This window comes from Ammospiza nelsoni, chromosome 10, assembly GCF_027579445.1.
Source record: "Ammospiza nelsoni isolate bAmmNel1 chromosome 10, bAmmNel1.pri, whole genome shotgun sequence".
In the NCBI taxonomy this organism is placed as follows: Eukaryota; Metazoa; Chordata; class Aves; order Passeriformes; family Passerellidae; genus Ammospiza; species Ammospiza nelsoni.
In genome coordinates, this window is record NC_080642.1 from 1,223,747 (window position 1) to 1,235,932 (window position 12,186).

The 12,186-nt window shown below is 48.9% G+C and overlaps 2 protein-coding genes across 3 annotated transcripts in view; one reads left to right on the plus strand and one right to left on the minus strand.

The window, feature by feature from the left end:
* KCNAB1 (potassium voltage-gated channel subfamily A regulatory beta subunit 1) overlaps positions 1-2,379 on the plus strand; it is a 57,641-nt gene extending 55,262 nt beyond the window's left edge. For both annotated transcript variants that reach the window (XM_059479554.1, XM_059479555.1), the window contains exons 12-14: positions 275-395; positions 1,191-1,279; positions 1,846-2,379. In XM_059479554.1, the coding sequence (XP_059335537.1) occupies positions 275-395; positions 1,191-1,279; positions 1,846-1,935 (300 nt within the window). In that variant the 3' untranslated portion in view covers positions 1,936-2,379. The remainder of the gene's footprint in view (positions 1-274; positions 396-1,190; positions 1,280-1,845) is intronic.
* A 3,034-nt stretch (positions 2,380-5,413) lies between these two features.
* SSR3 (signal sequence receptor subunit 3) lies at positions 5,414-8,589 on the minus strand. The gene is made up of 5 exons (XM_059479290.1): positions 8,397-8,589; positions 7,622-7,748; positions 7,250-7,348; positions 6,422-6,553; positions 5,414-5,805 (listed from the first exon to the last, which is right to left on the minus strand). Exons 1-5 carry the CDS (start codon positions 8,533-8,535, stop codon positions 5,739-5,741), a joined length of 564 nt encoding a protein of 187 aa, XP_059335273.1. The 5' UTR covers positions 8,536-8,589; the 3' UTR covers positions 5,414-5,738.
* Positions 8,590-12,186: the final 3,597 nt, after the last annotated feature.

Genomic DNA, 12,186 nt, shown 5'->3' on the forward strand with positions numbered 1-12,186 from the left:
GTTATGGGGTCCAGAAAGAAAACTGGGGAGATTGCAGGTTCTGGAGTGAGAATAAAGTCAGAGAGCTGAGGACAACAGGAGACATTCTGGTCCTGCTCTAATTGCTTTGGGCAGCCCAGCTTTGTGTTCTCGGCCTGCACGACCTTCTGGGCTGGACGTGGCTTTTCAAGTGCTGCTATTTATAGATATTTATAGATTATAATTACAAATCGCCTTAAACTCCCCACTTTGGAGGCTGCAAGCTGACAGCCTGATGTCTGTGATTGCCCTGCAGTGCTACCAGTGGCTGAAGGAGAAGATCATCAGCGAGGAGGGCAGGAAGCAGCAGGGGAAGCTGAAGGACCTGTCCCCCATCGCCGAGCGCCTGGGCTGCACGCTGCCACAGCTGGCTGTTGGTGGGTGCCTCACAGCTGCCAGGGGCTAACACACAAAATGTGCTCTCTTTGCACTGTGGTTTGGGCTGGGCCTGCAGCTGGAGATGAGTTTGTTGTTTAAAATCTGTGAAAAATTACTGATCCTGCAGGGGTTTGGGGTAGAAAGGAATTTAAAGCCCATTTTGTTCCAGCCCCTGCCATGGGGTTCCACTATCCCAGTTGCTCCAAACCCATCCAGCTTGGCCTGGGACACTCCCAGGGATGCAGGGGGACCCACAGCTTCTCTGGGCAGCAATTAATTAAAACAGGGTTGTTTCCAGCAGCGGCACCAGGCTGTGGCTGACAGGGTCAGTGTTGTGGGCATCCCCAGGATGGCCATCCCCACCTCCCTGTTCCCCTGGACATCCCTCTCCTCATGAAGCCATCACCTTTGTGGTGCTGGGCTGGCAGACAAGAGAATGCTGTTCAGAGTGAGTTCTGGGGTTTTTTCCTAATAGTTATCTCTATGCTGCTGAGAGCTGAGGCTGGAAAATACCACATTTGTCAGAAAGGTGATCCCTGGTTCAACATCCTGCAGTGAATCCTTGTGATGGGGAGAATCCAAACCCCACAGCCAGAGAAGTGCTGGGGCAGGGAGCAAGCTCAGGATCCTGGAAGATCTGTGGGGTTTGATGTTTGATCAGTGCATCTTCCCCCGGGTAGAGACAAAGAAATGAGATTATTGAGCAGAGACAGAGGCTCTGTCAAACACCAGGGACTGGAGCAAGGCCCTGTCAGCCCCCCTGTGTCCTGACCACCCTGTGCCTTTGTTCCCAGCATGGTGCCTGAGGAATGAGGGGGTGAGCTCTGTGCTCCTGGGATCCTCCAACCCCGAGCAGCTGATCGAGAACCTCGGAGCCATCCAGGTGAGTGCAGGGGGTGGCACCTCTGTGCAGGGGGACACCCCCAGACCTCAGCACCCCCTTCTCTTAGCACAGGGCTACTTGGGATTCTGTCTCTCAGCTCCATTCATGCACCCTCATCAGGCCCATCCAGGTGTCACCGTGGCTTAGCACCTTTTGGGGCATTGTAGACATGTCCAGTGACACGAGGGTGGCACCAGCAGCTTTCATGCACCTGAAAATGCAAGCAAGTCCAGGGCATGTTGTGACAGATCCTGTGCTGTCACATGTCACCTGCACCCACCTCAGTTATTCCCTGTTGTTTTTCCCCAGCCAGAGCTTCCTCTGCCTCTGCAGTCCTTGCCACCAGCTCGTGTCCCAGTGCAATATTACACACACAAAGCTGAGAGGCTTTGCTGTGATTCTCTCACTGAATAAAGATCCTCCAGAGGTTTTTCCTTTAAGGGAGAAAGTTATTAGATGAATGCTTAATATCTGTCACACAAAAAGCCCAGAGGAAATGTACTTTGATAAAATCTAGGTTTCATTTTGGAACTATCTGGATTAAGCATCGCTTTCTTCCACCCCAGGTCCTTCCAAAGATGACATCCCATATTGTAAATGAAATAGATAATATCCTGGGCAACAAGCCCTACAGCAAGAAGGACTACAGATCCTAATGCAATGCATGAATTTCCTGGACTGCATGGTTTAGAAGTGCTCTGTACTCCAGTACAGCCCTGAATTACTCTCATGAGAATCATTCAGCACTTGCTGCTCGGTGTCTACTGTCACTGGATCCTTCGAGATGTGTGCTCTTGCTACTACTCTGCAGTGAATTTAAAAGCACAGTTGATCTCTCTTCTAACCAGGAATAACCTTGTATTTTCTTACCTTCTTGACCGAGTTCATTAATTTTTACTTTACTCTTTGCACCTCATGCTTGTGCTGTGACAAACACTTGTAAAGCAAAAAAAAAAAAAAAAAAGAAATAATTTATAACCTTCAGGTACTTGGTAATTAAAGAAGGATGTACAGATCTATTTTTTCAATGAAGAAAAGCCAGATACAACTTCAGGTTTTAATAAAACCATGTTTGGGAAATCTCAACTATAAAGTTTCTTCAGGTTAACAGATGGAAGGGGCAAGCTCAAACTTTGCTTTTCTATGCTGAATATAAGCTCTAGGATTTCTTTGTAGTTGAATAAAAGGCTGTGAGACAGAGAACTAGTTAGCAATTAGTTCAGCTCCTAATGTTACAGCTGTTCCAGCTGTGGAGTGCTCCTGGAGCAGTGCTAGGAAGCCCAAACACGCATGTCAGGTTACTGAGCACGACAGCTCTGCAAAGTTCTACTCTCCATAAACCTTAAGCCAAGAAAGCCATGATTAAATATTGGGTTTTGCATCTATAGAAACCTGCCTCTACTTCTGCCTGCTTGTAGACAGAGCTACTGCAAATTTCAATATTCAGGAGCTTTTAAGGATCTAGATACTATAAATATATACAATATATAGCTGCTGAGAGCTGCAGGAACAATCAGGTACGTACTCCAAAAGGCTACACCTGCTTCCACTTGCTTTGGAACCGGGGATCAGTAAATGCACAGACACATTTTAAACAGATTTTTGTGAGCATTTACAGGAGTTGACAGGAAGAATTCACATCTGGAGTTGCCCAGCTCAAGCCCACATTGTACCTTCCCAAGGATTTGCTCTGTACCATGCTCCTCTGATTGCAGTCTGTATTTCTCCCGTCCCTGCTGGGACCCAGCTCTGTACAGTATTTGTAGGACCCCTGTACTCCCCCTGCTGCACTCACCTGGGCCAGGTGAGCAGCTCCCCACACCCGAGTGCTCTCCTCCTGTATTTGAAGCTGTGGTGTGTGTAAATGACTCCTGCTGTACATGAGAAATGCGGTCTGACTGGAATTCTGCTTGGACACAATAAAAGCATTTTGTGCATCTACCCTGAGAGCTGCAGAGCTGTTACTGACACTGGAGCTGGGCCAGCAGGGCTTTGTGCTGAGGATGGGGGTGATGTTCCACAGGGGACATTCCAGCTGTGCCCAGGAGGGACAGCAGGGAGCTGGGCTGGCCCCAAGGAGCACAGCAGTCCCAGGTAAGGTCTGGCCTGGCCTGGCCTGGCAGGGATGGATGGGATTTTGGAATTCCTGGCTCAGATGGGATTTTGGGAAGGAATTCCTCTCGGGGAGGGTGGGCTGCCCCTGGATCCCTGGCAGTGCCCAGGGCCAGGTTGGACATTGGGGTTGGAGCGGGCTGGGGCAGTGGCAGGTGTCCCTGCCATGGCAGGGGTGGCCCTGGATGGGGTTTAAGCTCCTTTCTAAGCCATGTTCTATTTTTTATGTTCCTTTCTAAGCCCTGTTCTGTGATCTGGCCTGGAATGAGCCCAGTGCAGCTGTCCCCAGTGACACTGGCCAGTCCCAGCCAGCTGGGGTGGAGCCCACCTGGCCCTGCCCTGGGAACATCCCCACTGCTGCATTACCACTAACTTCTGTTAATTTTTACAGAGCTTCAACCATTTCACAGTTAACAGCTTTATTCATCTAATATAATTATCCTGCCAGTAACAGACTAATTCCTTTTCCTCCCCCTGGAGGTACAATTTAATGTTCTCTCTTCCCCTTCTCATGTACTTGGGAATCCAGTAATGTATTAAAACTAGATCAATTCCCAACTTTAATTGGGGAGATGGCATTGTCCCTTACAAGCTCTGAGGGCAATTGTGCAGCCCTGCTTCAGATTAACTCTCAGCATTAGACTGGAGAAATATAATTCCAGTGTTTTATAATGAATTTTTTATCATTGAAGCTTGTAGTGGGGATTGCAAGGGAAAAAACAAACACCGCCTCTTAAAAAAAAAACAAACGGAAAAAGTGAACAAAAAATCCAAATGCCAACCAAAAAAAGCCCCAAACTTTTCTGTGAAAACTCAAGATTAGGTTTTTTTTTGCAGAACACATCCCACCCCACCCACCCACCTGCTTTTGTTTCAGGCTGTCAGTGCTCAATGTTCCCTCTCCAGGAAAATTGTGACACGCTAAGCTCCAGGCCCCAGCAACTGTCAATACCAAAAAAGCCCTAAGAGAAGATGAAAAGCTGGTAATAGAAGAGTCAGTGAGCCGACAGTAATGGCAGAAGAAAGTGCTGCTTCCAAGCTCTTTGCAGACAGCACATTTCCCGGGGAATACACCTGCTGAAGCCCTGCCAGGAAAGTGAGTATAATGCTGTCTGTTCAAGGGCTTGAGTTCAGCTCTGGGGGCTCCGAGAGCAACGGAGCAAAAGCAGCAACATCAAAGTCCTGCTGCTCCCACAGGAGCCAGCCTGGCTCTGAGCTGGGCGCTGGATTTTGGAGAGGGCTGTTAAAAATCTGCTTGATGTGAGCTAAATACTCAGCTAAAACCCATCAATTATATCCCTTATGAGACGTGAGGCCAAGGAAAGAGAAACTGTCCAAGGCACAGCAGCATTAGGGAATGTGTCCTTCCAGTGCTGAATAGTCAGGCAGAAGGGATAAAGAGAAACCCATGTATTTTGAGAGAAAACAGTTAATTAAGGAGTATTTAACAACCAAAAGTACTTGAATTTGTCAGAAATAGAGCCATTACTGTCTCCTGCTCATCACATTCTCTCCATTTTGCTCTATTTTCCATTTAATCTTATTGAAGCCAAGATTAGCAGAGTAATTGTTACATTAAATCTGATTAAAATCTTTCTCTTTCTTCTCTCTTTAGGATCCCAAGTCTGTAATGGCAGGATAGAATTCCATTAATATCAGTAGAGTTTGGCATTTAAGTGAACAGCTGCTCCAGAGGCAGAAAATAAGGCACAGGATTGTCTGATAAACCCATTATTAAGAGCCAGCTAAAGCATTTTTCTTAAGCTGTGCAGGGAGACTGGCAGGGTTTTTTATTTATTTATAACTTTGAAGATTAATGAAAAATAGTGCATTGAAACCACTTCAGAAGCGTTTTCCTAGGAGATTCAGGTTTTGTCCTGACTCCATGTTACTCAGAAATGAGGAGTGCTTCCAAGGAATATGTTAGCTTGTATATGTCTCCTCTCTTCTGGAAGCAGAAAGACAAACCTAGGTATGAAAATCCCCGTTTTTTTTAAAAATGAAGAATGAAAATACAAGGAATCAAGTGGCAAAAAAAGCTCTTTTTAATTACAATTTTTCAAGTTACAATGATAAATGGATTGTCCCCAGGGCGGAGCTGCAGAAAGGTGATGTCTGCTCAGAGCTCACACACCCTCTCCCTGCTAAGTAAAAAAAAAACAAAACTGACTAACTCCAATATCAAATACCATGTAAAGATACCAAAAGTAAATACAATTCAACCATTTTGGATTCAAACCCTCCCCACGTTTTCCTCATGCTAAAAAAAAAAAAATATTCCTATTCCACCCTTAGGCATTTTCATGGCAGCTGAAGCCTCTCTCAGGAACTGCTGAGGGTTCTGTGTCTACTTGGATCCTGTGGACAGCAGAGCAATCAGTCCTGAGGAAGCACTGATAGAAAGGATGTAGTTTCTGTAGGGAGCAGGTTAAGGAATTGTCAAGATCTTTCTTTGGTACACAACATTTGGAAAGACTTTTATGAAAAGAAAGGTATTGAAATGATCTTTCTCTGGAGTTTTAAAACTGGAATATTGCAAGCTGAAACACAGCTTTAGAACTCACCTTCAGAATTAAGACACTTGTAAAGTTCTTACAAGTTTTATAAATACTGATCTTGAATTAACTGCCCTGTTGTCAATGCTAATATCCTACAGGAACAAAACATTTTACTTGTGAGCTACTGGAGCTGAAGCGTCCTGCCAGGGAAGAGCTCCTGGCAACCAACACTGACACAGTGTCTGCAGGAAACTGAGCTGTGTCCTCACTCCAAAATCACAATGCAAATGGCAAAGCCAGGAGAATTCCTGTATACTGTCCAAGCAATATCTTAAAACACCTCCTGTTTTGAGGGACTTCAATTGGGAGACTTTTTTTTTCTTATTTTTGTTTCAACATTCTAAGCTGCTGTACTCACCATGAGCTGCAGGTACCAAGAGAGGAATGCCACAGCCCACAGGACAGCCACGGCCAGGGATGACAGCTAACAGGAGTGGGGCTGTGGGGGTTTCAGGGTGGGGATAAAGGATACACAGTGGGGTTGAAGTTCTTCAGCACGAAAAAGGAAGCGATGATAACCAGCACCAGAAAGAGGGTGTTGTTGTAGAAGATGGAAAAAGTTGTTGCTTCATAGTCTGCAACTTCATTTTTCTTCCACAGAATCCTAGGAACAAGTAAAGATAGAACTTAAAATACATTTAAATTAATGGATGTAAGAGAATCCTGGAATGGTTTGGGTGGGGAAGGGCCTTAAAGCTCATCCCACCCCAGCCCTGCCATGGCAGGGACACCTCCCACTGTCCCAGGCTGCTCCAGGCCTGTCCAGCCTGGCCTTGGGCACTGCCAGGCATGGGGATATCCTGGACAGCCACATGCTGAAGTGTGCAGTAGTTTCTCCAGGAGACAGATTTGGCTCCCAAGCTCCCCTCCTGGATGGGGATATCCCAGGGATGGGGATATCCTGGACAGCCACATGCTGAAGTGTGCAGTAGTTTCTCCAGGAGACAGATTTGGCTCCCAAGCTCCCCTCCTGGATGGGGATATCCCAGGGATGGGGATGTCCTGGACAGCCACATGCTGAAGTGTGCAGTAGATTCTCCAGTAGACAGAGTTTGGCTCCCAAGCTCCCCTCCTGCACAGTCCCAGTGGGGATCCCCTCTAACACCGAGTGCATCCAAGACCTCCCCTTAACAACTCACCTCAAAAGGGCTTGAAGCTGAACCACGAGCTACCCTGCAGCTGCTGCTTCCCAAAATACAGAAAAACAGTGCAAGCACAGTCCCTCCTGCCCCACCCAGAGCCTCGAAGAGATTTAAGACACTCCTACAACAAGGGAGAGGAGGAGGAGGACAGAGATCACCTTTCATCCTTCTCCTTGCGGGACATCTTCCTGTTGTCTGCCTCGGACAGCTTGCGAGTCACCTCCTTGGAAACTGCATCTTCTCTTTTCTGGGCTACTCTGTAAGTAACACCACTCATGTCACACTTCAGAATGAAAAACCCCACAGCCCAGCCCTGGCGTTACAGGAAGTTTTGTGCACAGTGAGGAATACAACTTAGCTAAGATACTTAACAGTTTTGTCAAGGTGAAGGGTAAGAATTAATAACAGCAATTATTAAAAGTAATATCATTCACATCCAATAACTAAAATAATTTATAATTTAAATATAATTTATGGTGATACCCAGGGAGCATGATGGTGGATTTAATTTAAAGAGGCATCAAACTTACTTGTGTTTGAGGACAAACTTGACATTTTTATATGCAAAAGCAACAAGATAAGTACTGATGAGGGTCATCACGCTGTACAGAACTGCAGACTGAACAAGATCCATATGCCATATTCTCCAATAAAGCCCTTAAAAAAAAAAAGAAAAAAAAGAAAAGAAAAAGGAAGAATGATATTTGAAGCAGTTTCACTCCAAGAAAAACGCCCCATACTGGAGACCCATAGAGGATCTGAGCTCTGTAATTCCACAGCCTCTGCCTGAGCAAAGCCAACTCCTCCAGAATCACTCGGGATTCTTTCAACTGCATTGAAAGTACTTTGGAAGGAGCTGTGTGAGAGCACGGCCGAGCCTGCGGGCAGCGCTGCTGCGGTGACACGTCAGTGATGCTGCCCTGCCGGCCGGGACTCCACTAGGCTCGGAACCGGGACTCGATACGGCGGGAACCGGGACCCGATGGGGACCGAAGCCAGGATCCCACACGCTCAGAACCAGGACCCGGCACTGCCCGGAGCCAGGATCCGCCGGGGCTCGGAGCAGCAGCCCCGGGATCCGCCGCGGGCAGCGGGACAGAGCCCGCGACGGGCGGTGGGGAGCCCTGATCCCTCTCCCCAACCTCCTGATCCCCAGAGGGTTGCTGATCCCGCTCTTCCACTGTATTCTGCTTCCCACAGGGCTGCTGATCCCCCTCTTCCACGGTATTTTGCTCCCCCCATGGCTGCTGATCCCCCTCTCCCCTCAGCGCCCCTCACGGCTGCCGCCCGCCCTCGCCCGCTCACAGATAGGGATGGCGGAGACGATGAAGGCGTTGCCGAAGAAGAGCGCGGAGGACTTGGCCGAGAGGTTGCGGCTGAAGTCCTGCAGCAGCAGATCCTCCTCGGACTGCTGCCGGCCGCCGGGGCCGCCCTTGGGAGCCATGGCGGGACAAGGCAGCGTCAGCGCGGCCGAGCGGCTCCGGGTCAGGCGCCACGGGGCGGGGCGGGCCCGGCGGGCCGGGAGCGCTTCCGGAGCGCGGCGCGATCCCTCCCTCAGCCCGGCCCCGAGCCCGGCCCGATCCTGTCCCGATCCCCTCCCTCAGCCCGGCCCCGATCCTGTCCCGATCCTATCCCGATCCCGTTCCGATCCCTCCCTCAGCTTGGCCCCGAGCCCGGCCCGATCCTGTCCCAATCCCTCCCTCAGCCCGGCCCCGATCCCTCTCTCAGCCCGGCCCGATCCTGTCCCAATCCCTCCCTCAGCCCGGCCCCGATCCCGTCCCGATCCCAGTGCCAATCCCATCCCGATTCCATCCCCATCCTGTTCCGATCCCCTCCCTCAGCCCGGCTCGGAGCCCGGCCCGGTCCCGTCCCGATCCCAGTGCCAATCCCATCCCGATCCCGTCCCGATCCCACCCTCACCCCGCTCCCGTCCCGATGTAGCCCCGCTGCCCGCGTGGCTGAGGCAGGTGAGTCCCCGGGGCCGGGATCCCTCCGGGCTGTGCCAGCTCTGCTGGAAGCAGTGGAAACGGGCCCTGTTTTCTCTCGTGTTTCCCCCGCTGTGAAACACCCCGCCCTGCAGCTCCCGCAGCAGTGTTTCTGTCTTGTTGTAGGCTTTCGGTACCACTGCTGCTCTGTCCAGCTCCAGCCCAGCTTGGGGGGCAGTGCAGAGTGTCCTGGTTTTCACTGTTTCTAACGTTCCCTCTGCAGTTTGTGGTGACAGACTGCCCGCAGAGGTTTTGGGGATGAACATCAGTGTCCAGCATCAGTGGGGAGCGCTTGCCAGTGGGATACAGGCATTGTCCCGATGGCCTGGGCTGGCTGCAGCACTCCTTGTCCCCTGGACTGCCAATTCTCTTCATCTATTTAAGGTTTTGGTGTCAACTTCATTTAGCAAAGCATATATTTCTCTAAAATATAATTCAAGTAATTTCCCCCATTTATTCCCCTCCAGTTACTAGTGTTCTCTGCTTCCAAGAAAACACTTTCTGTGCATGCCATGAGGAAATGTTATATGGAAATGAGATTAAATTTAAATGAGGTTAAATATGATCAAAACGAATGCATTATGATAGAGCTTTATACAACACTGGAGTGCAGTAGGACTCTTGCTTTTTGAGCTCACAATAAATTCCCAGGACCAAGCAGAGCAGATTTTCAGATTCAGTGTGTTGATGCAGTGTGCTAACAGGATCTGTTGGTGTCATGTTATCTGCAGCAGCTATGGGAGTTACACCTCTGCTAGCCAGACCTTCCTCCAGGCTTGGCAATCTGTCTGCTGCAGGGATGCCCAGGCTGGGTTTGAGGAGGCACCAGCCCGTCAGATGAAGCTCAGGAGCTCTGAGGAGCAGCAGCAGCACCTGTGAGTACCATTGTGGCCACAGCTGTGCACTGAGAGCAGGTGTGCAGCTCCCCTGCTGCCACAGCAGGCACCCAGCCCTCCTCTCAGCGCGGAGTCATGGAATGGCCTGGGCTGGAGGGGGCTTTAGAGCTCAGCTGATTCCAGCCTCGCCACCATCCCTGCCCAGCCTGGCCTTGGACACTGCCAGGGATGGATGAGCCTCTCCTGAAGTGCTTTCAGCAGTTCCTGCATCCACAGGTGGGAAAGGCAGTGGTGGCATCCCCAAACTGAGGATTGTTCTTCAGCAAGAGTGGAGATCGGGGCTGGTTTCTGTGTAAAACAGTTAAACCCACAATGTCCCTGCCCATGGCTGTGGGGTGGAACTGGATGGGCTTTAAGGTCCCTCCCAACCCAGACCACTCTGTGATTCCAGTAGAAAACATCAGTAATTAATCAATGCTGCCAATCATGTGATTTTTGTTATTAAAGAGCATGCTTAGAGTTGTATAAAGTGTTGGAAACTGTAGGGAAAATTAACTTTAAGATGGTTTCGAGATTTAGATTAGTCAATATCTCTGCCCTTGCCCAGATTTCTTCCTTCCTCTTATCTGGGTAAATTTGTTTTGTGTTGTGGTGGGATGCAATTAAGTCTTTTTGTTCTTGGTTTGGCTTACATGGGAAGGATGCTGTCATTTTGGAATGAAATCTGCCCAGTGACCATCTGTCTCCCCATTAGGATGAAACAGGACATTGATTTAAGCAGTGGAATGATGAAAAGTTTTCTTGAAAAAACAAATGAGCTCTTTGCTTTTTTAAAGCCCCTGCCACTGGCACACTGTGGCTCCAGGCAGAACTCTGTGTACAGTGAGAGCTCATACCCTGGGTGTCACAGATGCTTCCCCAAAAATAAACAGGGCCACCACTTTATTTATTTGACAATAAATAAAACAATTCCAGGTTTTGTTTAAGTGCCTAAATTTGCATCTTGGCTACATCCTCATTGAGAAGCTGTTGGAAATGTGAGGCATCAAGGTCAGAGGGGCAATGGCTCCGTGACCCAGAAGCAAAAGTTCTCTTGGTAATAGGGAAATGACTGCTGTTGTCTTTGTAACTTAGCCATTAGGTTTCTTACCAAATTTCTTGTGAAGCACAGCAGCAGTGATAAGTATTCTGAAATACGTGGATTGTCTTCACTGCTCTCACTTTTTCTCCAAATTTATAAAGTGGACTAAGCTGAAAATTTTAAATGAGGGCAGTGACATTTCCTGGCAGGATTTGCTTTGTTTATTTTATTGTTGGCACTTATATGTTGATATCTGCATAGACTCAAAGCACCTTTGTGTCAGATTACTGCAATTTATGATGCAGGAAGGGATTAGTGTGCTGAGTTTGGGATCAGCTGATGGGGGACTGTGTAACTACAAAGGAAAACCTCCTTTGGATGAGCGTGACACTGATGAGCTGAGCAGCTTCTCCCTGTGTGTGAGAACTGGGTGAGTGAGAGGCTTTCCAGCTCTCCTGTGTGCTGTGCTTTCCCTGAAACATTCTGTGGTGTCTGAGGTTTAAATTTGGAGCCATAATCTGGCTCTGTTATTTTCCAGACAAATCAGTCCCTCCATGTGGTTTAGAATCCCAGAATGATTCGTGTTGGAGGGGACCTTAAAGCTCGTCTCCTTCCAAGCCCTGCCATGGGCAGGGACACTTTCCACTGGAAAGTGGCCCCCAAAAGAGGTGCCAATCGTTTCTAAAAGCTGGGAATTGCTGGATTTCTGTGGCATTTGCTGTCAGTGAAGGCAGCTCAGCGTGTGGCATATGTGACCCATTTTTGATGTCTTGAAATGGTCTCATCTGCTCCAGTTTCCTTCTTTAGCATTTTTAAGGTTCTTGTGCCTGTGGACCACATGAATGAAATCATGTCTAGGAATAGATTCAGCCTTGCTCAGCATTTATTCTGGGAACAGTTTGGAACTGGCCACTTTTGAAAAGCAGCATCAGAGGCAGTGTTTGGAAAATAACCACAGCATAAAGGCAGTCAAGCAGTCGTTTCCGTGGGGGACAGTGAGCTTGTGTCGCTGAGCAGCAGCCCCACAGTGGCTGTCCCTGGTCCCACTGGGGATGTGTGAGGTGAGGTGAGGTGCAGTGGGGTGCTCCTGGTGCAGCTCAGCAGGCTGGATGGATCCCTGGCAGTGGGAGGGAGCAGGCAGATGGCATTTCTGAGGCAGGATGTGTCATGCTGGCACCCGCCCACGGCTGTGC

Coding starts and splice junctions, on each gene's coding strand:
- SSR3 (XM_059479290.1), bottom strand. CDS start 8,535: ATGGCTCCCAAGGGCGGCCCCGGCGGCCGGCAGCAGTCCGAGGAGGAT. Junction 7,749..8,396: donor CGTCTCCGCCATCCCTATCT/GTGAGCGGGCGA, acceptor TTTTTTTTTAAG/GGCTTTATTGGAGAATATGG. Junction 7,349..7,621: donor AAGTTTGTCCTCAAACACAA/GTAAGTTTGATG, acceptor TGTTACTTACAG/AGTAGCCCAGAAAAGAGAAG.